Here is a 23,822-nt window from a genome sequence, read left to right as displayed (position 1 = left end):
CTTCTATCGCGCTTGCAATGAGAGGGGAAAAAAACGTGTTGGCTGTTTGCAGTAACTTCTTTGTTGTTGTAATATGGCAAACGGAAGTGGCTGTTTCACCACTAAGGACTGCAGCTTCAAGGTTAGTTACAGGGTTAAGTAGGTCTGTGTTGCTGACCGCAGGGCCTCGGTCTCTATGACTACTGGCATAAACATAACTCAAACACTAGCAGCAGTAAGAGTTAAGGTCAGGGTCATGACCTCTCCACAGCGGGCCGCAGGGCCTTCTCTCTCTCCAGCATCTCCAGGATCAGCTTGCCCCACTCCTCCTCCAGGTCGTTGGGGTGCAGGCCCAGGGGCAGCTTGATGCGCCCAAACTCCATCCATACCTTGGGAAAACAAACATATCATTTTTACTTCTACAATACAATATGCCTACATATTCTTTACTTTAACATACAAAATAATAAATTACACTTGAAATTCGGAATTTCGTGTGCAAAAGTACATGACTTGGAGTGCAAAGGACCCAGGTCTGGAAGTAGAAATGTTTTGGATGCTTGGGGTTGGGAGTCATCATATGCCATTGATCAGGAGTGTCAGCAGGGCAGTGGTGACATGAGGAAAGTGGAACCGAGGGGCAATGAAAGAGGATTTGATAAAGGAGGAATTATAGTTTGTTGTCTCAAGGCAGTGGCATGGGGTTGAAATGACCTGGTGCAGAGAACAGGGTGTTCGATAACACACACAAACACAGAGTACCCGAGAGGCTCATGATGTACCGTGTGGACCGCTCGTGGTGGCAGAAACCAGGTCACCTCTTCACATCCTTTTCTCCATCTCTCTCCATCTCTCTCTCTCCATCTCTCTCTCTCCATCTCTCTCTCTCCATCTCTCTCTCTCTCCATCTCTCTCTCTCGCCATCTCTCTCTCTCTCCATCTCTCTCTCTCTCCATCTCTCTCTCTCTCCATCTCTCTCTCTCCCCATCTCTCTCTCTCCCCATCTCTCTCTCTCCCCATCTCTCTCTCTCCCCCCATCTCTCTCTCTCCCCCCATCTCTCTCTCTCCCCCCATCTCTCTCTCTCCCCCCATCTCTCTCTCTCTCCCCCCATCTCTCTCTCTCTCCCCCATCTCTCTCTCTCTCTCCCCCATCTCTCTCTCTCTCTCTCTCTCCCCCCCATCTCTCTCTCTCTCTCCCCCCATCTCTCTCCATCTCTCTCTCTCTCTCTCTCTCCATCTCTCATGTCTCTCTCATCTCTCTCTCTCTCCATCTCTCATCTCTCTCTCTCTCTCTCCATCTCTCTCTCTCCATCTCCTCCTCCATCTCTCTCCCTCCATCTCTCTCTCCCTCCATCTCTCTCTCCCTCCATCTCTCTCTCCCTCCATCTCTCTCTCCCTCCATCTCTCTCTCCCTCCATCTCTCTCTCCCTCCATCTCTCTCTCCCTCCATCTCTCTCTCCCTCCATCTCTCTCTCCCTCCATCTCTCTCTCCCTCCATCTCTCTCTCCCTCCATCTCCGGTCATTGTTTATGAGTTTCAGTTTCCCACAAGACTCATGCCAGTCTAACATGCCATAATAGGATTTGATGTTGAAATGAGGCTGTGTCCTCAGGGGTAATGATACTTTAGTATCTGCCTGGGGGATGTCGTTCAATCTCCCGGATGGTAAACCGGTGTTCACCGTCAACGTAGGTTTGCAACTCCTGCTGTCATTTCATAATGCTTGTCGTCATCGAGCGGTCTCAATGCGTTTCAGAAATCTAAAGTCTCCCTCTCTTTCTCATTCCCCCCCTCCCCCTCCAAATCTTACCTCCAGCAGTTTGTAGAGGTGTTCAACGCGACTCTTCTCCAGCTCCTTGGCAGGGATCTCCGTCTCCTTGAAATGGACGTACTCATTGTAAAGTGCCTGTGGGACAGTGACAGGGTGTTGACAAAAGGATAGATGTCAATAACAGACATTTTTAGATCAAGCAGAAGTGTTAATAGTTATCTGGGCCCAGAGTAGTAGAGCTGATCTCGGATCAGCCACCCCTGTCGATATAATCCTATTCATTAGGATCTAAACCCACTAAACTGATCCTAGATCAGCACTCCTACTCAGATGCTATATAAACATGTATTTAGCATTTTTACCCACATCCTGTCCCCCTCATCCCCTTATATCCATTGCCTCCCTCTCTACCTACCCTTCCTTCTCCTCCATTCTCTTCTTCCCTTCTCCCCATTTTTTTATTCTCTTCCCTCTATCACCCTTTCCATCTCCCCCCCCACTCCCTTTCTTGTCCCCTTCTCTCCCTCCCCCTCGGCACCTTGAGCTCCACAGGGTCCAGTGGGAAGTTCTTGTTGGCCATGATGGCCTTGTGCTGCCGGCTCCACTGGAGCAGCGTGGAGAAACGAGAGCGGTACTCTGCCCAGCGGTGGTCCACCTCCTGATAGAGAGAGGGGGAAGGAGGAAGAGAGAGAGAAAGAGAGAGAGAGAGAGAGGGGGAAGGAGGAAGAGAGAGAGAGAGGGGGAAGGAGGAAGAGAGAGAGAGAGAGAGAGAGAGAGAGAGAGAGAGAGAGAGAGAGAGAGAGAGAGAGAGAGAGAGAGAGAGAGAGAGAGAGAGAGAGAGAGAGGAAGGAGGAAGGGAAAGAGAGAGAGAGACAGAGAGAGAGGGGGGAGGGAGGGAGGGTCAGACTGGTTCATTGACAGTCAGCTATCAATATACGTCAATGGCTGACTGCGATCAATGCAGTTGATTATTGGCTCCACAGCTTTGGCAACATGATGTCACACAGACTGACCAACTGTACATTGACACAGTAACACTAGAACCGCCACTGTTCATTTGTCAATTATTTTTATGTATTTTTATCACAAACAGGGACGTATTTAGAGACGTTTTACAGTTTCCCCCCCCCACCTATTTCCTAACTTAACCTTCCAAGACAATGTGCTGTAGGATGTTGGTACCCTGCCAGGTGTTAATGTGTCCCTCTCTCCTCACTGAATGACAAATGGATTAGCGGGCGATAATTGCGCACCTTACTTCACAGTCGAATTGAAAATGAGGCCTAACTGAATGACGAGGGTGAAGAGGTTGATTTCATTTAGAAAGACAACAGTGTAAACGATGAGTGCGTGTTACGCCCCCTTGTCAGGAGCAAACCATTTGACCGCGCGCCTTGGGGGTTGGTCCCGCTCTCTCTGACGGTTTTACTTTGTAGAAATATGCTGCTACGGGACCGTTTTATTCGCTCTAACTCTATGACTAATCCCGTTTATTGTAAGGGAAAGGAAAACATGCTGTGTGTTGCGGTAGGCCTTCCGGATAATACAAAACACATCCTTGACTCTATCCAACTTCATGAGCGGGAAACAAAACCATGCCAGTCAGCCTGCACAGCCTGGCCCATCGACACCACACCGAAACTACACCGAAACTACACCGAAACTAATGTCACACGTAATAAGTGACCAGATTAAAAATTGGCAATAATCTGCTGAGCATATTCAGTTTCTATGACACTTACCTTTGTCAAATCACACACATAATTCAAGAGAGGTGCAGCGCTTATTTCCAAATGTCCCTTTTCCCAAGAATATCTGTGCTGTCCATGTATTCAGCACATGACTTCTAGCGCGGCAGCACTGCTCTGGCTACTAATCAAAAACTAGTAACATAATAACTTCAAATGTAAATATGCTAATTTGTCGCCATGGACAAACGGGCGATAGAAACCAGACAGAAGCTGATAATGGTGCATGTGACTTCACTGAACGATGAGGAAGGTGAAGAGGGTGATTGAATTTAGAACAATAGTGCAATTTCGATGAAGAATTGTGGCCGGTCTAATCATTTTATTATGGAACGCTGGAAATTGTATATCATTTCCGCTGGGAGAGTCCAATCAGATAGTGAGTACAACATACAATGTGTGTGTAGTTCAAAATGGCAAGCTGGACCAAACGAATGGACGCACTGACAGCATTGTAAACGCTTCAGAGTTTAGATGAGTTGGAGTGAGATGTAGGATCAGATATCGAGCTTGAAATCGACGTTGCTGATGAAGAGTCTTCATCTGATTCTGAGGTTGACTTCGAGCCTCCGCAGAAAAACCTGAACATAGCCAACAGACAGTGAGACAGGACTCTGGGAAAGGCGGCACGGTGAGACAGGACTCTGGGAAGGATGGCACGGTGAGACAGGACTCTGGGAAGGATGGCACGGTGAGACAGGACTCTGGGAAGGATGGCACGGTGAGACAGGACTCTGGGAAGGATGGCACGGTGAGACAGGACTCTGGGAAGGATGGCACGGTGAGACGAGACAGGACTCTGGAAAGGATGGCACGGTGAGACAGGACTCTGGGAAGGATGGCACGGTGAGACAGGACTCTGGGAAGGATGGCACGGTGAGACAGGACTCTGGGAAGGATGGCACGGTGAGACAGGACTCTGGGAAGGATGGCACGGTGAGACAGGACTCTGGGAAGGATGGCACGGTGAGACAGGACTCTGGGAAAGGTGGCACGGTGAGACAGGACTCTGGGAAAGGCGGCACGGTGAGACAGGACTCTGGGAAAGGCGGCACGGTGAGACAGGACTCTGGGAAGGATGGCACGGTGAGACAGGACTCTGGGAAAGGCGGCACGGTGAGACAGGACTCTGGGAAAGGCGGCACGGTGAGACAGGACTCTGGGAAAGGCGGCACGGTGAGACAGGACTCTGGGAAGGATGGCACGGTGAGACAGGACTCTGGGAAGGATGGCACGGTGAGACAGGACTCTGGGAAAGGTGGCACGGTGAGACAGGACTCTGGGAAAGGTGGCACGGTGAGACAGGACTCTGGGAAAGGCGGCACGGTGAGACAGGACTCTGGGAAAGGCGGCACGGTGAGACAGGACTCTGGGAAAGGCGGCACGGTGAGACAGGACTCTGGGAAAGGCGGCACGGTGAGACAGGACTCTGGGAAAGGCGGCACGGTGAGACAGGACTCTGGGAAAGGCGGCACGGTGAGACAGGACTCTGGGAAAGGCGGCACGGTGAGACAGGACTCTGGGAAAGGCGGCACGGTGAGACAGGACTCTGGGAAAGGCGGCACGGTGAGACAGGACTCTGGGAAAGGCGGCACGGTGAGACAGGACTCTGGGAAAGGCGGCACGGTGAGACAGGACTCTGGGAAAGGTGGCACGGTGAGACAGGACTCTGGGAAAGGTGGCACGGTGAGACAGGACTCTGGGAAAGGTGGCACGGTGAGACAGGACTCTGGGAAAGGTGGCACGGTGAGACAGGACTCTGGGAAAGGTGGCACGGTGAGACAGGACTCTGGGAAAGGTGGCACGGTTTGGGCAGAAAAGAGTGACGAGTTGATGTGACATGTGGATGTTGCAGCACATCAGAGATTGTACTGTTGCTCACGGGCACAGAAAAGGAAACAGTAGGTGGTGTCGATGGATGAACTCTAAGGATTTATGGAACTCTTGTATTTCCGCGGGGCGTACGGCGGAAAGAGCATGGATGTGGAGTTCTCCGTCTGATAGGTACGGGGGTCGACCTTTTCCAAGAGACCACGCCACGCAACCGCTTCAGAGAGATTATGCCACACCTGCGGCAGGTGCACGCGAAACAAGGCCCATGAGAACTATGTGCAGTGCAACTGATTTGTTTGTGGGGCTTGCTCACATAAAGCCCCGAAGCTCTGTGCCGACTGTGGACCCAAAGCATGAAGAGAAGACCAGGTTGATTCATGCGTAAAGGAACACACAATGGCCCAATACAGTGTCCAATACAATCAACAAATGACTGTTTTATATCTTGTCATGAATAGATTTCCACTAATATTTATGTAATTCATCCTTTATAAATTGTTCATGCACTGTTGATTTTGTTTAGGAACACAGCAACTCATTTCACCTGTGCACCTGGCTGGTTATATCATCATCATCATCATCATCTTTTTAGTTTCTACTTTGTCAAAAGAAGCTGTAACTGGACTTTATTAATCACTATACTACTCTAATCACTATACTACTCTAATCACTATACTACTCTGATCACTATACTACTCTAATCACTATACTACTCTAATCACTATACTACTCTAATCACTATACTACTCTAATCCCTATACTACTCTAATCACTATACCACTCTAATCACTATACCACTCTAATCACTATACCACTCTAATCACTATACCACTCTAATCACTATACCACTCTAATCACTATACCACTCTAATCACTATACTACTCTAATCACTATACTACTCTAATCACTATACCACTCTAATCACTATACCACTCTAATCACTATACCACTCTAATCACTATACCACTCTAATCACTATACCACTCTAATCACTATACCACTCTAATCACTATACCACGCTGATCACTATACTACGCTGATCACTATACTACTCTAATCACTATACTACTCTAATCACTATACTACTCTAATCACTATACTACTCTAATCACTATACTACGCTGATCACTATACTACTCTAATCACTATACTACTCTAATCACTATACTACTCTAATCACTATACTACTCTAATCACTATACTACTCTAATCACTATACTACTCTAATCCCTATACTACTCTAATCACTATACTACTCTAATCCCTATACTACTCTAATCCCTATACTACTATACTACTCAAATTACTATACTACCATACTTACTATACTACTATACTTACTATACTTACTATACTACTATACTACTATACTTACTATACTACCATACTTACTATACTACTATACTACTATACTTACTATACTACCATACTTACTATTCCAATCTACAAATATAGCTGATGGAATGGATTACACTGTACAGTAATGTTATTATTAGAAGGCCAATGAAAACAGGCTTTTGGCCTACGTTTTTTCCTTGGACTTTGTAGAATTATACAAAATAATATATATCCTTGACTCGATCTAAACTAACAACCGTTGTTATTTCTTTACATTGATATATGTCTTCATGCAATGAATCCTTCATAATAACGGTATTTATCAAGTGTTTGGTACTTATGTTTGCTGCACCCTGCGGGTTGATATGCCTCTGATGGCTACCCTAAAGGGGTCGCCCGGCAACAGTCTCTAGCGGGTACTGATAGGCTGAGAGGCCAGGCGGTTCTAATGTTAAAGGACATTAATAGATGCTAATATTCATGTGAGAGGAGTAGAACATACATGTGCTGCGATGCCCTCTCCTCCCTCTGGGATCTTGGGGAAGGCATCGTAGATGGAGGAGACGTACGTGATGACAGACTTCTCATCTGGAGACGGAACGTCCACATCTAGAGCGAGAGAGCAGAGCGAGAGAGAGAGAGGGCGAGAGAGAGGGCGAGAGAGAGGGCGAGAGAGAGGGCGAGAGAGAGGGGCGAGAGAGAGGGGCGAGAGAGAGGGCGAGAGAGAGGGCGAGAGAGAGAGAGAGAGTGAGAGAGAGAGTGAGAGAGAGAGAATGTGATAGGAGGAGATGGGGAGATGAAAGGTGGAGTGGAAAGGTCAACATGACGGTAGGGAGACCAAAGAAAAAGAGAGAGGAACACAGACAGTATCATGAACTACACTAGTCTTACGATCCTAGGCCTGTCAACGTCGTAGAACGGCTGGAGTCAAGGCTAGAAGTAGACAGAGACAGACAGACCAGGCAGTTACCTTCAGCGTCCAGAAGTCTGGTCACCCCTAGTGACTCGGCGATCTCAAAGGCCTGCTCCAGGTTGTCAAGGTTACTCTGCTGCGCCACTACCTCCATGTCAATCAGGTCTGGCCTGGAGACCACCAGAGAGGGAGACAGGGGGGTCAGAACTGAAAGTGTGTGTGTGTGTCTCAGTGTGTGTGTGTGTGTCTCAGTGTGTGTGTGTGTGTGTCTCAGTGTGTGTGTGTGTGTGTGTGTGTGTGTGTGTGTGTGTGTATATACACCTGAATCGGTGGAGCAGGGCATTGAACATGCGTCCGTCGCTCCAGGAGGAGGAGAAGTTGGTACAGCGGAGGCCAGGCCAACCCTCTGAGGCCTGCTGGCTCCATAACAACAGCTTCTCCTTAGCCGTCAGGTCCCCAGACTCACCGCTCACATAGATCTCTGAGATCTGGAATACAGAGGTGAGGGGGGGTTCATATAGGAAACACACATTATGAATACAAAACACACACATCTTTGAGAACTGCAGAATACTGAGGACATGAGGGGGGGGGGGTTCATATAGGAAACACTCATTATGAATACACACACACACACACACACACACACACACACACACACACACACACACACACAAATGTCAGATCAGGAGAGGACAGAGGAGAGGTGAGGGTTATTAAACATGGCCTATAAATATTGGAATGACTTTGCTTGGATCCATCCATATGTATTGGTATAAGGTTTCAAACATGACATATTCCACGGTCAAAGGAATCTGCTCTTACTGTATGGTAAGGACAAACAGGCGACATGAAGCCCACGACAGCTGGCAGAGAAGCATACCCTTTCCCTTTAGGGGCACACATTAATTATACACTACATTATCCCATCTGATATTCATGACATTGTCCTACTATCAGACTGTAACCCCACAGTGTGCATTAATTACACCGTCTCAAACATATGGCGTCTTTAGTCATGAATGAACCATCAACATACCCGTATTTCACACACACGGAAACACGTGTACACATATGTGCATACAAGTACAGACACACAGTGACGACATGCTAGTCGTCATACAAACTCCTAAACCTGGGAGTCTTTTCTTCATTTTGATTCAACTTGTCATCTTTGTTCCTATCCTCCATCTTGTTTGGCCTTTAAATCAATAGACCTTTAGCCAGAGCTGAGTGAAGCCAATCCTTGCTTTTCTTTTTCTCCTTCAGTCTCTCATTATTCTTCTTTATGTCTGGCCAGCTCATTAGCCTGTTTTCTCACCACAATATCCCCCTCTCCCACCCTCTCTCCCTCGTTCATTTCTTTTTTCCCCCGTCTCTCCCCTTCCCTCTCCGTTCCTCTCCTAAGGTGGCCTTCCAGCCTTCCCCTATCAGTCTGTCACGTCGGCTTGTCTCAGAAACGGCCTTGTTTGGATCAATCCGTCTCTCCTTCACATCAATCTTCTGTTTTTACTCCCTCTTTTCGTTGAGGCCAAAGAGCTTCTACCCTCCTCCCTCCCTCCCTCCCTCCCTCCCTACTTTCTTGTCCTTCTTGAATCTGTTCTGACTGACAAAGGGGGGCTGATGTATTTGCTGTATCTGGCAGTGCCTGGTTCTGGTCATCATTATTCCTCCCTCATCCCTTTTTCACTCCTCCTCCTCCTCCTCCTCCTCCTCCTCCTCCTCCTCCTCCTCCCTCCCTCCCTCCCTCCCTCCCCCTGACTGTGTCTCTCAAGTGCTAATATAGAACAGCATGAAATTCCAGTGAGTGCCAGAAGACTGCAGTAACAGCCAAAAGAGAGAGGGGGAGAGGGGGGGGAGGAGAGGAGGAATGGCTTGGGAACGAGAAAGAGAGGGAGAGAGAGAAAAACCAGGCCTGCGTAAACTAATAAGGCCTTGCATGCACAAGGCACGCACATAAACCATACGCACCGACGGCAAACACACACACACACACACGCGTAACCCAAAACACAGCTCCTCAGTGCCCGTGAGCCTCTCCCAGTAAAGATTATTAAGGCAAGGCCATACACTACAGGGACACTCCATCACTTGGACTCTGGCCGAGCGCTCAAGCGACTGGCGATAAACAGAGCACAGCCTCGCTCGACCATTCTACACCAAGGTACTGTAGCATCCTATGTAGCTCAGTTGCTCCCCCCTGCAACCCATAACCTGTTTTGAATACTGCAGCTGTTGATTGGACTGCAGGCCACATACATTTGCGTTGCCCAATTGAAATCGTCATACATAATAGCCACCTTCTCCTGGACATGCTCGTGATAAATTCTGATCCAGGTGTAATGAGTAATAGGGTTGCTACGGGTAACACACGGTAGGGATTTTAGGCCGTCATAAAAAGGGCACATCGTGTTAATTAGCTGGGGACGTCGTGCTTAGGTCAGACACTAACAAACACTAACAGACAGACACGCCCACAAACACACACACACACACACGAGACGAGCAGCCGATGACCTGCTTCCACTCAGGAGTCATGGCAGTGTACGCGCCAACACAGACACGCCATTCACGCTCTTTAAGACGGTCTAACCCTAGGATAGGCACATCAAAGTATGTCCAGTGTGTGTGTGTGTTCCCGACGACTCCTCTCACGGCCGCGTGCGATTCTTGAGGGTCGGCGCCTTTACACACTCACAGCTTCAGGGACAGAAAGGTAGTGCTATCACCATCGACTAGAGTGGCTATAAAAGCAGGGCCTACTGTACATTGCTATGGCACACTAGCACTCTGGGGCTCAGAATAGATTGCGTTTAAAGAAAGGGTCCTTTGAAGCAGCAGGGAGTAGGGAGGGGTGACGGGAGAGAGGGATGGATAGAGAGAGAGAAAGAAAATGGAGGATAGGCAGGGAGAGCGACGAGGACAGATTCAGATAGCTGATGGGGAGACGGAACGAGAGACAGAATACACCAAATCCATTAAAAAAAGGGGGTACAGAGGATTGGATAGAAAGTGTTTGGAATCCCCCCTGGGGCTAGATGCAGCAGTATACTGTTGATGAATGCACATCTGAAATCCCTACTTATTCAGATGAGGGTAGGCCAGACATTGCCAAAAAGGCAGGCAGGCAGGCAGGCGCACACACACACACGCACACGCACACGCACACACACACACACACACACACACACACACACACACACACACAGAGACAGAGAATGAAAGCTAGAGAAAGAGCCAGGACTTGATCATTACCTGGCTAAAACGCTTGTAAACGGACACCGGGCTCTAAGCACCTGCGTGTGTCTTGGTTTCCCCGTAACTCGGCACCGGGCGTCAAGTGAGACACACAGGCCCAAAGAAAACAGAACATCATACCATCACAGCATACATAATATACTGACGGCCGGGTGCTACACATTGGCAGGCATGAAAGGAGTTTCCTGCCTTCAATGTAAAGCACTATATCAATTAACTACCAATTGAGGGTCATTATCGGGAACAGTGAAAGGGTCACCAGCAACTGTGGGGTCAAAGACCTACAATACAGTAGGCATAGAAATAGATTTACTAGAACCGACATTACCATTCCAGTTAATGTCATTCTATTCCTATGACTGTAGGTCCTTTATTGAACAGCTTATTGTGATGTAGCTCAAATGAGGCCATTGAATCCCCCTCCACACACACACACGCCATTCTGTGAGCCGTATGATCTCATAAACCAATACATCACTGCAAAATAACAAGTTTCAGTGTGCTGTCAGGAACCCTGCCATTTGAGGCAACACACAGTCAAAAGTAACAGGGGAAAGAGTGGGTGGTGTGAGGAGAGAACGGGTGATGGGAAAAGGGGGAGAGAAGCAGAGATGGTCTGTGCTGTGCTGATTAGGCTCTGGGGACAGACCCAGGAAGGATGAGAAGACGCAGAGTTCCTTCTGCAGGGCTGATAATGACCAGGACACAAAACAAACCCACCCCCCCCACACACACACACACACACACAGTGAGAGGGACACCAAAGCACAAATTCCCTCTCACACAAAGATGTGTGACGATAGTTTACAATACTTAAAAGGGCAACACATATTCATAAATATGCTCTCCCCCCCTGATCCTGGACAAAACCCCAAATACGCGTAGCCTACATTTCCACGAGTGAGTGAGTGAGTGAGAGAGTGAGAGAGTGAGAGAAAGAGAAAAATGCCCGACCTGAGGGAACTGCTTTGTGGGGACCTGGTGTGGAGATAGAGGACTGTCTGTTGCAGAGTCCAGTCCCTCTCTGGAGCTTTCCCAGTCTCCCTGGGTGGCGCCCCCTGCCTCTGGGGAGGTTAGTGGGAGGTCGCTGGCATAGCCTGAGGACAGAGGGTCCTGTACCGAGGGTCCCTCGACTTTCGTAGTTTCCTGGGTCCCTGTAAGGTTGGTAATCATATTGGGACCTGAGGTGTCCATATTGTCTCTGGTTTGGGTCAGGCCAACCCTGCCTACCTGGGTGGCGCCCCCTGCCTCTGGGGAGGTGAGTAGCAGATCGCTGGCATAGCCAGAGGCAAAAGGCTTCTGAATTAATAGCCCCTCTGGGACCAGGGCTGGTTTATCCAGACTAAGTTCCTTGACTTCTGTAGTTTCTTGGGTCCCCATCAGGAAAGCGGTCCTGGCATCCATTTTGGCTCTCCTGCTGTCCTCCTCAGAGAGTGGTACTTTGTTTCCAGTCACTGTGCCTTCCTTGACTTTTGTAGTTTCCCGGGTCCCCGGGCGGTTAGCCGTCTTATTGATACAGGAGGCGTCAATTTTGGCTCTCATGATGTCCTCCTCAGAAAGCTGTACTTTGAGGATGTTCCCAGTCACTGGGGATGCGGCTGGAGGTTCGGCACGTACCTCTACTTCTACCTCGTTGTCATGGTAACTGTCCCCTCTCCAAACTGGGGACCCAAAGTCACTGGGGTAGACTGTCCTTACAACACACAGCAAGCCCCCCACCTCACGAATGTGGACCACCCCTTTGCGCTCCTTTTCCGGAGGGGTGTTTAAAGCAACCCCCAGCGTCCCTGCTCCCCCGCCCCCACTTTCATCCTCCACCTCTTTCTCCTCCTTTTCTCTTTCCCTTTCTTCCTTGGGTCTTACTATGCAAGGCCTCTCCAGGACCCCTTGTTCTCGCTCCCTGACTTTGCAGACCTGGCCCCCGCCAGGGGTGGTGTGCACCTGGGATGGGACAGCTGGGTCAGGGTTGTCAGGGTTATCTGGGGTGGGGTTCTCACTGGGTTGCCCTTGGCTGCTTGAGGCATCTATGGTACTGCTCGTCCCCCCTTCCTCACTCCCAGCTCCGGGGTAGGACAGCCTTCTACACACTGGGCTTGGCTCAGGGGACAGTTCCAGCACTCTGCTACCACCCAACCCCCCCATGCTGTCACTCGTGGAGTCAGCACAGAGAGCACTGGGCAGGGGCAGTCTGGATTGAGTTTGAGCCTGAGGCACGGTTAAATTGGTGATTTTGGCTCCGAAGTCACTCATCGTTTTGAACGACGCTGTGGTTGCCTCCGTGACAGTACCTTTGTCCTCTTCCTCCTCGTCCTCTTCCTCTGGTATGTTGCTTATCCTTATGCTTTCCACTTCCGAGCCTACCGACGACCCTCCTTTCTGGTGCTTCTTTCCTTTGCGTTTCCGCCGGAAGCGGAGGCGTCGTTTGGGGTTGGGGGACAGCGGGGGGAAGCCGTGTCCTCCCTCCCTAGGAGGCCTCACACAACCCATGGAGCTTCCCATCTCAGATAGACAGTGAATGAAGGAGGGAAGGGAAGAGGCGGCAAAAATAGAAAGCAAAACAGAGGCGCTCAGGTGGACAGGCAGATGAGAGTAGCAGAGTGACAGACGAATCTGATACCAAGGTGACACCTGCTGTCGGTGTGACGTTAGCGACAGCCGGTTTAGATCTGGTTGCTTGCCAGGAGCATAGAAAAATGACAGAGTGATAGCGCGAGGACGTGGGTTCCCGTCACCTTCTCACAGTGTCTGGTTCAGTCCACTCGGCCGAGGTGCTTGCTGCAGGCTTGCGTGTCACAGCTCTCGTCTCTCCGTAGGCGCTCCTCTGCCCGTCTTCCCTCCCCCTCCTCTTCTCTCTGCAGCTGTTGCCTCACCTCACACAGGCTCAGGCAACACCGCGGTCAGCCCTAGCTGCTCTGGCTCGCTCTCCGAGGCCCCCACCTCTATGGGCAGGTCACGGACGTCCCAGCAGGGTCCCAGCACTCACTTCAAGGACAACTGAGGCAGAAACATGTCAGTAGACTCAGCACAGCGAAAGAGAGAAATCGATTTGGCTCAGGCTTTGGTAGTTCAAATCATCTAAGGTTTGGCAGGTGAGAACGTAAGTCAATGTGGCTCATACATACTACATGTTGAATGAGGCTAGGAGACGGTGAGTCAGAGCACTGCAGATGTGTCCATTTCAGCCAATCAGTCGTTTAACAAACACACACACACGTCGGAGTGTGTTCGAGTAGTCCGTGGGGTCTCCGGCGTTGCCTGCGATGGAATCAGCGCTCGTCTCATCTCATATCTGCAATTTCTTAGAGTGTGTGGTGCGAGGGAGCGGCAGTGCAGACACACACTCACACATGCAGTGTGTCCGACTCAGTGCACATCATACCAGTCGCTCGGCAGCAAAAAAAAAAACAACAAAACAACAAAAAACAACTCAGGTCATTTGCAATTCTGCTCTGTTTCCGCAACCCTGCACACACACACGCAGTTTGTTTGTAATTTATTTTCCCTGTCGTTCCGGTGGTACTGTAATCCAAGTGCTTTATCCAGGCTCGCCTCCAAGTATCCAGAATCATATATTATTAATACCTCTCCGCTCCTACGATAATTATATTGCTGTCAGCTCCTTAATGGTCAACAACATTCATAGTAGTAGCCGTGATAGCATTAGCGCTGAAGCAGCTGGTAGTGTCCCATTCTGCTGCGGCAGCATGCTAGTATCCACTATCCAGATTGGAGGTGGGCGATCGCGGACAGTCAGCCAACACACCGGCAGCGTGTTGAAAACCTCAAATCAGAGCCTTGACGACGGCGGCGGCTCAGACTCCTTGCCATCCCCCCCCTGTTCATGGAGTCGCTGTGTCACGAGATGATTACCTTCGGTTCACACGGTTGTTAACCACAGAGATCTCTTTGTCGTCTTAGTACGAAGGAAACCTCCTGGTTTGATGAGCGTCAAGTCAACGTTACGGCGCGGACTTGGAAGACTCCAGGTGATACGGGTAACCATGGGACCAGGAAGAGAGGCGATGAGCTACTGAACTCTAGGCGTTCCTGCATTATCCTTCTTCGACAATCCTTCAAGTGACTGCAATCATAGAAAAGCCAGACAACTCTGGTAGTGGTTCCTGTAGTTTTGTCTCTGGTACTGTACCAGGTGAAAATCCAGAGCTCGTCGCGTTAGGGAGTAGAGATCACCCCCTTTAGCTTTCCAGACGTCACGTGGCTCCCCCCTGGATAGCAGCCTTTATCTTATCCTCCCTCCCACAAAGGATTGCTGGGAGATCGTGCTAGTGGCTGGTGCTATCCAATCACTAACCCCTCAGTCCGTCTCCATCCTTGTTACCGTCTCTCAGCCAGGCAGGTTTTTTCCCGTTATCCCTGCTGCAGTCTTCGTCGCGACACTGCTCCAGTATATAAGCGACACACTCATCCAGGTCTGTATGTGTTCCCAGTAGGAGTCCACAGGAGTGCACGCAAAAAGGGTCTGGTTGCAGACAACCAAGCAGATAGACAGGTGGTTGGTTAAACATGCACTCCCTCTCCACTCGTCTCCTCTGGTCTGGTTGATCGAATTACCAGTGGTGGCTGGGCTGGACTAAGCTACAGGAGGCTAGGCTACAGGAGGCTGGGTTAGACTTTGTGAGGGTAGGTCCAGTGTCCCCAGCTATAGCTGTCCCCTTGACGCTGCCGGCAAACGAGCAGCTGACTGGGTAAGGCAGACGATAAGTCCGGTAGTCTGGAGGTCCTTGGCTGGTTATGGAGGGAGATGGAGGAGGAGAGGGGGATCCGGATGAAGGGAGAACAAGGTCCCCGTCAGACAGGCATGGTTGGATTGATCCAATTTATACGGTGCTCCCTGGAGAGAAGCGAAATGTGTGTGCGTGTGCAGCTGAGGAGAGAGCAAGAGCGCGTCTGTGTGTGCCTGCAGGGCTTGGCGATCCTCTGATCAGCTGTGGGTGTGTGTATGAATCCTCTGTGTGCGCATTTGAGTCGAGGCCTGTCGATCCAAGGAAAGCCGGGAGACACAGTAACAGCAGGCAGCCTGTATTCCTCTCCCTCCCTCTCTCGCTGGCTTCTCTCGTTTGTTCTCTCCCTGGCTCACAGGCAACGAGAGGGAAACGCTTTATCTTCAGGCTGCTTACAGCTTCACTGCTCTAGCTCTCTCCTGCTCTCTTTCCCTCCCTCCCTTCTCCTCCTATCCGCTCCTCGTGGCTCCCTCCCTCCCTCTCTGTGACACACTCTGTGAGCTCAGAACGCTTGTTGTGACACACACTTAGAGCACGAACAATATGTTTTTTTAGGGTCTGATACGGATTCCGATTTTTGGGGGGGACAAAGCTCACCGATACGATATATCCGCCAATGGAGTGTTTTTTAGCGGGGAAATTGAAAAGTAAAATTTTTCCACACAGTTGTCAGAAATTGTCATCCAAAAGAGCAATTGTCCAAGAAATATGCTTCAAATGTTAATTTGTTCAATTGTGACAATGACATCATGATAATGGCCTCAAATGTTCAGATCAGCATGAGATTCCCTTTTTTCATATTATTTATTGAATATCAGTGAAATTTTGGTCCGATACAGATTTTTATTTTTAAATCGGTAAAAATGGCAATATACGTGAACCGATTTATCAGTTACATTTACATTTTAGTCATTTAGCAGACGCTCTTATCCAGAGCGACTTACAGTAGTGAATACATACATTTAATACATTTTTTTCTCCGTACTGGTCCCCCGTGGGAATCAAACCCACAACCCTGTTGTTGCAAACACCATGCTCTACCAACTGAGCCGCACACACACACACACACACACACACACACACACACACACACACAACCTCAAAAGCTTTCCCAGTTGGCAAGCTGCTACAGAGGAAGATCTGATTGTTGCTTCTCTGCAATACTGAGATCAACTCAATCTGATTCTCTGCCTCTCCTCCATACCTCTCTCCATCTATCCCTCCCCTGGTGAAATAGAGGGACAAAAGGGAGGGGAAGGAGGATAGATATCAGGGGTAAGGAGCGGACTTAAAGTATTAAAGCAGGTGAGACAGGGTGGGGATGAAGGAGTTCAAGATCAAGAGGGATGAGAGGTGAAAAAATGAGAGATGAAAAAGAAACAGGCTGTAATGGCAGAGACACAGAGAGACACAGAGAGACACAGAGAGACACAGAGAGACACAGAGAGACACAGATGCAAAAGAACCTTTGCACCAGTTCAGGATCCACCACTTTCACTGATAAGCCTTTTTTAACACACAGGCTTCAAGATGTGACAACCTTGTCTCCCACATAACACAACACTGATGCACTATGGTCATGTGGTTTGTTATAGCCTTTACACTGTCCTCTCACACCTTAGACACTCAATATCCCACTGTGTGTGTGGGTGGTGGACTGTACGAGCACACACAACAAACACACATCTCACAAGCCCACATTAAGAAACCCCCACCCACATCAAAACACACACACGGACTGGAGGCTTTGCATAGCAGCTTAGAGCTCTACCCACAGACCAAATACCAACAGAAACATAATAAATACAGAGTATTCTCCAGTGATGACAGATGGGCTACATGAGTCCAATTCACAGTGGAAAACAGACAGTAATCAGGTCCCTGAGGCCTTCCCCGTGTATATGATATAATGGGCTGGTAAACCAACTAGCTACCTGAACTCAGTCACCCCCCTCAGGGATCCTGCACTGTACTGGACCAACTCCATTAGGGATAATCATCTAGTCTAGCGCCAATGAGAGTATTTTACCAGATAATTATTTCTGTCACAACATATTTAGCATTCAGAGAGAATATAGGTTGTGTAGAAGAGCAGATTTGAGGTCAGTTTTGATGTTTCACCTCTAAATGACAGAGGTTAGGAGATATATAGGGTAAACTGGTCCTAGATCTGTGCTTTGGTAGCACTTTCTAATTTGAGCTTTCACATAAGCAGGTCAGAGCTGGGTCTTGATGTATTTTGTATTAAAAAGGTTCTTCAGGGGAGGAATTACAGAAGCACAAATTAAAGAGCCAGGCCTGAGTGGATTAGCCAATCGCACGCAGCCACAGTTTAGGAAGAGTCAGGGATTGTGAGAGGCTGTGTAGTTGGCTGAGAGCATTGTTAGTGTGCCAGGTCATCTATGATGCTGGGATAAACAGGGACCCCTAGTGGTGAAAGTGAGGCGCTGCAGCCATCCTTGCACCACTGTTGCATCAGGGTAGATGTAAGCCTACTGAATTCACATAGTACTCAGTGGCGTGTATTCATGGATGCCAAGCAAAGCCTGGCTTCCCTAAATATTTGACCAATACAATTGGCAAAATAATTTCTCTGTGTTTTCATCCTTTTCCATAAATTCGCAAGTGGCTGAATCTCACGGGAGAAATCATCCGAGCGAGGGAACCAGCGCCCCTCTGTCTCAGTATGTGTAGCCCATGTATCTGATGCTGTCTGGACAAAAAGAGTATAACATGTTGCCGCCGTTGCAATTGATTGATTGATTCCAGCAAGAATTTGGCCTCCCTTGTTAAAAAAATAAAATAAATTGCCAATCAGCATTGATCTGAGCTCAACTTTGGGTTGTCCTGGTACAGCAAGAGATGGGGATTTGGATTTGTGGTTTTTACTTAATTCTCTGTACAGGCCAATGATTATGATGGTGATTCTGCCCCATGAATAAATGAATATATTGTGCCACTGGCCTGAGATGATTGAAATTCAATATATAGCCTAGATGTAACTTAGTAGGCTCGCGTTAACTAGGTAGCTAGCTAATTTAGTTGGTTCATTGTTGCCCATGCGAGGAACTTAGGCTAGTAGTAATAATTTTAGCATGGTAGCCTATAACTAGAAAAATTTGAAGTTTACTGTATGTCAGAGCCATAGACCGTTTTGCTAACATAAAAGAGAGGATGGCATTGGTGTTTAACTTGTCTACAAGTAGGGTGAGTCAATATTTTTAGTTTTACTAGCACACACACACACACGATATTTAGCAACATGGATTGTACTAAATTGTTTTTGGTATCTTTACGTTTGTTTTCAGTGTATTAAACAAAGCATATATAGCCCTGTTGATTTGAGGATGTTTAAATGTTCAAGTTGAAACGGTGCTGGAAGTCCGGAAGCAGTGTTGTCTTTGTGCTGACTTGCGGTTATGCCGTGGTTCTAAATGAGTAGTTGTTTAGTAAACCCTAGAAAACATGAAGTTGCTTGACCATGCTGCAGACGATTACTGTTTGTTACATGCAATATTTGATTTGTGGACGTCACCGGACAGATGTTGCTCTCTGGTTTTGTGAGGAAACAAACGTAGGTGTACAGTAGTTGAATTTATTCCGCCACTGTGTGAGTTCTATTTTTGTTGTCACGGCCATACTGTGTACGGTGGCGTATGAACGAATGGGTTATAGAGCAAACCACGCAATTATCACAGCATAGGTTGTCATATGCCATTTTTTTTTACTGGCTTGGCTTGCTCAGTGATTTTACCCACACACAGCTATAAAACCCCTCTTAGGCCTCCCCCTCCCCCCATCTGTGATATCCACCCATTCTGCCAGTCACATTCTATTAAAGGTCCCCAATGCACAAACGGTCCCTGGGTAGCTCGTCTTTTCAGTTCGCTGCAGCTAGCGACTGGAACGAGCTGCAACAAACACTCAAACTGGACAGTTTAATCTTCATTCAAAGACTCAATCATAGGCACTCTGACAATTGTGACTGCTTGGCATGATGTATTGTTGTCTCTACCTTCTTGCCCTTTGTGCTGTTGTCTGTGCCCAATAATGTTTGTACCATGTTTTGTGCTGCTACCATGTTGTGTTGCAACCATATTGTTGCTATGTTGTGTTGCTGCCTTGCCATGTTGTTGTCTTAAGTCTCTCTTTATGTAGTGTTGTCTCTCTTGTCATGATGTGTGTTTGTCCTATATTTTTATTTACATGTATTTTTAATCCCAGCCCCTGTCCCCGCAGGAGGCCTTTTGGTAGGCCGTCATTGTAAATAAGAATTTGTTCTTAACTGACTTGCCTAGTTAAATAAAGGTTAAATTAAAAAAAAAATACACAGAAAAATACTGAAGCGCTATACATTTTTTGAATGCTGTAGGTTTGTCACTAACAAGTGCAATGATCCAGAATATACTGGATTAAAAACAACACTTTTTGGGGAAGGTGTCATTTGAAACACAGCTATTATCCGTGAGGTGAGTGAGTGACCATCACGCCAAACGCTGACTTCAACTGATGAATTACAGTGCCTTCAGAAGTATTCATAGCTCTTGAATTATTCCACATTTTGTCGTGGTACAGCCTTAAGTCAAAATTGATTGTTTTTTCCTCTCACCCATCTACACACAATACCCCATAATGACAAAATGAAAACATGTTTTTAGAAATGTTTGCACATTTTTTGAAAATGAAATACAGAAATGTCATTTACATAAGTATTCACACCAGAGTCAATACTTTGTCGAAGCACTTTTGGCTGTGATTACAGCTTTGAGTTGTCTTGGGTATGTCTGTACCAGTTTTGCACATCTGGATTTGGGGATTTTCTCCCATTTTTCTTTGCATATTTTTTCAAGCTCTGTTAAGTTAGATGGGGAGCAGCGGTGAACAGCAATCTTCAAGTCTTTCCACAGATTTCCAATGGGATTCAAGTCTGGGCTTTGGCTGGGACTTTCACATTCTTGTTCTGAAGCATTCCAGCATTGATTTGGATGTATGCTTGGAGTCATTGTCCTGTTGGAACGTAAATATTCGCCACAATCGAAGGCCGTTTGCACTCTGAAGCAGGTTCTCGTCAATGATTTGCCTGTATTTGGCACCATTCATTGTTCCCTCTATCTTCCTGCCACTGAAAAGCATCTCCATAGCATGATGCTGCCACCCCCATGCTTCACGGTAGGGATGGTGTTAGACAGGTGATGAGCTGTGCCTGGTTTTCTCCAGACATAGCGCTTTGCATTCAGGCCAAAGAGTTCCATTTTTGTCTCATCAGACCACAGAATCTTTTGTATTATGATCTGTCTTTCACGCGCCTTTTTGCGAACTCCAGGTGTGCTGTCATGTTCCTTTTTCTCAGGAGTGGCTTCCGTCTGGCCATTCTCCCATAAAGCAAAGATGGGTGAAGTGCTTTAGAGAAACTTGTCCTTTGAGCAGGTTCTCCCATCTCAGCCAAGGAACTCTGTAGTTCTGTCAGAGCGGTCATGGGGTTCTTGGTCACCTCCCTGACCAAGGTCCTTCTTGCCCAGTTGCTCAGTTTGGTCGGACGGCCAGCTCTAGGCAGAGACTGGGTAGTTCCATATTTTTTCTATTTGCCAATGTTGGAAACTTACAACACTCTAGAAATAGTTTTATACCCAGATATATGCCTCATCACAATTCTCTCTCAGAGATCTACAGACAGTTCCTTGGACTTCATGGTATAGTTCCTGCTCTGAAATGCACTGTCAACTGTAGGACCTTATATAGACAGGTGTGTTTCTTTCTAAATCATGTCCAAACAACTGAGTTGGCCACAGGTGGAAGACAATTAAGTTGTCGTAACAACTCAAGGATGATCAAAAGACATTGGATGCATCGGAGCTCAATTTGGAATGTCATAGCAAAGGGGTGTGAATACTTATGTAAATTAGACGTGTCTGGATTTACATTTGCAAAAATGTCCAAAAACATGGGGTATTGTGAAAATATATTTAATCCATTTTGAATTCAGGCTGTAACACAACATGTGAAATAAGTCAAGGGTTTGAATACTTTCTGAAGGCAATGTAATTAGCAAGTAGAGGACACCTGGAAGACATTTATGCCTTGAGGGCAGGAGCAGGGCTGAGGATCTTTAAAACTGAATTGAAGAGGCTGGTGTTGACTGCTGAGATAGCAACTTATCTAGCCTGCAGTCAGAGAGAACGTTTTGCTAACATGACACGGCTTTGAAATAATGAAGAACTGGTCTTAACTAGGCGTGACAGAGTGTGGAGTCATAGGCCTGTGGTTCTACCCCTGACAACATAGTGTGTAGTCCAATGACAAATTCTCCTTTGGCCTGACAACATAGATTCCTCCAATCACACATTATTTTACTGGCAGTAGTCGAACCTTAGGGGGACAGCTTCCTGGAATGACTTCACTCCCCACTTTCCGGCCATGCAGTGCTTTCTAACCAAACATCTGATTTTAACTACAAACCCTATATCCTTGCCCATAATCATATACGATAAATGAATATGCGCTTCCTAACATGGCATCTTGTGACTACCAATTAAATTGCTAGTCCTTGCAAATCCCAGGTCATAATTATTTTGACATGTACTACCGCGGTCTACGTTGATGTACTCGTCTGAATATTAAATGTTTTTGTATTTTCTGTTATTGTTAAAAAGTTATAATAATAATAATAATAATACAAATAAAAACATGTTCATATAGGATTGGTTATATTTTTTGTTAAGATATTCAGTCATCGATGAAATTGAGAATTACTGACAAGAAACTAGATTCTAAGCACTCTCTATGAAACTGTGGGTTTATATGTCCGTCCTCTCCCTTAACAGCTACCCGGACGATCTGCATTGACCCTTTTTTGCACCAACTATTTTGACTCATCCCATACGCTGCTGTTACTCTTTATTATCCATCTTGCTTAGTCACTTTATCCCTACATACCGTGCCTTCACATTTTATTGTGTTACAAAGTGGGATTCAAATGGATTTAATTGTCTTTTTTGTCAAAAATCGACACAAAATACTCTAAAGACAAAGTGGAAGAAAATATTGATTTAAAAAAATACATTAACACAAGTGCATTAAATAAACGTTGTTACAGAAGTATTCAGCTCCCTGATTCAACACAGAAACACCTTTGGCAACGATTAAAGCTGTGAGTCTTCTGGGGTAAGTCTCTAAGGGCTTTGCACATCTGGATTGTGCAATATTTGCCCATTATTCTTTTCAAAATTCTTCAAGCTCTATCAAGATGTTGTGGGGATCATGAATAGACAGCAATTTTCAAAACTTGCCAAGCAGATTTAAGTCAAAACTGTAACTTGGCAACTCAGGAACATTCAGACGTCTTCGTAAGCAACTCCAGAAAATATTTGGCCTTGTGTTGTAGGTTAGTATTTTCTTTAAGGTTAATTCCTCTCGTGGTCTCTGGTGTAACGCAAACTGAAGCAGGATTTTGCCTGTGCTTAGCTCCATCCCATTTCTTTCCATCCTGAAAAACTCCCCAGTATTTGTCGATGTCAAACATACCCGTACCATGATGCAGCCACCGCTATGCTTGAAAATAAGGAGGCAGTTACTCAGTGATTTGTTGGATTTGCTACAAACATAAGGCCTTGCATTTATGCCAAAAAGTGTATTCCTTTTCTGTTTTTCTTTTCACTATTACTTTAGTACCTTGTTGCATAAAAGATGCATGTTTTGAAATATTTTAATTCTTTACATTTGTATTCTTCTTTTCACTCTGTCATTTAGGTTAGTATTGTGGAGTCACTACAATGTTGTTGATCCATCCTCAGTTTTCTCCCATCACAGCCATTAAACTCTGTAACTGTTTTAAAATACCCAATGGCCTCATGGTGAAATCCTTAAGCAGTTTCCTTCCTGTCCTGCAGCTCAGTTCAGAAGGACGACTGCATCTTTGATATTCTGGGTGGTGTAAAACATCATCCACAGCATAATTATTAACTTGACCATAATTAAAGATATATATAAATGTCTGATTTGTTATTTTTAACCATCTACCAATCACTGCCCTTCTTTATGAGGCTTTCAAAGAGCTCCCTGGTCTTTGTAGTTGAATCTGTGCTTGAAAATCAATACTTGATTGAGGGACCTTACAGATGTTGTATGTATGGGGGACAGAGGAAGGGTTAGTCATAAAACAATAATGTCAACCCCTATTATTTCACACAGAGTGAGTCCATATAACTTATTATGTGATTTATTAAGCCAAACTAATTTAGGC

General features: G+C 46.9%; 1 protein-coding gene across 28 annotated transcripts in view; it reads right to left on the bottom strand.

Annotated features, from left to right (window-relative positions):
* The window catches only part of LOC115173472 (microtubule-actin cross-linking factor 1), a 259,398-nt gene that overhangs the window by 112,712 nt on the left and 122,864 nt on the right, over positions 1 to 23,822 (bottom strand). For 11 of the 28 annotated variants that reach the window (XM_029731565.1, XM_029731560.1, XM_029731564.1 and 8 more), the window contains exons 1-7: positions 11,796 to 16,003; positions 7,905 to 8,071; positions 7,641 to 7,753; positions 7,173 to 7,279; positions 2,289 to 2,408; positions 1,790 to 1,885; positions 241 to 368 (exon numbers count right to left, since the gene is read on the bottom strand). In XM_029731565.1, coding sequence (XP_029587425.1) covers positions 241 to 368; positions 1,790 to 1,885; positions 2,289 to 2,408; positions 7,173 to 7,279; positions 7,641 to 7,753; positions 7,905 to 8,071; positions 11,796 to 13,340 — 2,276 coding nt within the window. In that variant the 5' untranslated portion in view covers positions 13,341 to 16,003. Of the gene's footprint in view, positions 1 to 240; positions 369 to 1,789; positions 1,886 to 2,288; positions 2,409 to 7,172; positions 7,280 to 7,640; positions 7,754 to 7,904; positions 8,072 to 11,795; positions 16,005 to 23,822 lie in introns of those variants that run through there. The other 17 variants (XM_029731573.1, XM_029731575.1, XM_029731576.1 and 14 more) reach the window with 3 other exon arrangements.

The sequence above is a fragment of the Salmo trutta genome, chromosome 34 (assembly GCF_901001165.1).
Source record: "Salmo trutta chromosome 34, fSalTru1.1, whole genome shotgun sequence".
Classification (NCBI taxonomy): Eukaryota; Metazoa; Chordata; class Actinopteri; order Salmoniformes; family Salmonidae; genus Salmo; species Salmo trutta.
Note: the sequence above shows the minus strand (reverse complement) of the source record. Positions and strands in the feature narration are given on the sequence as shown.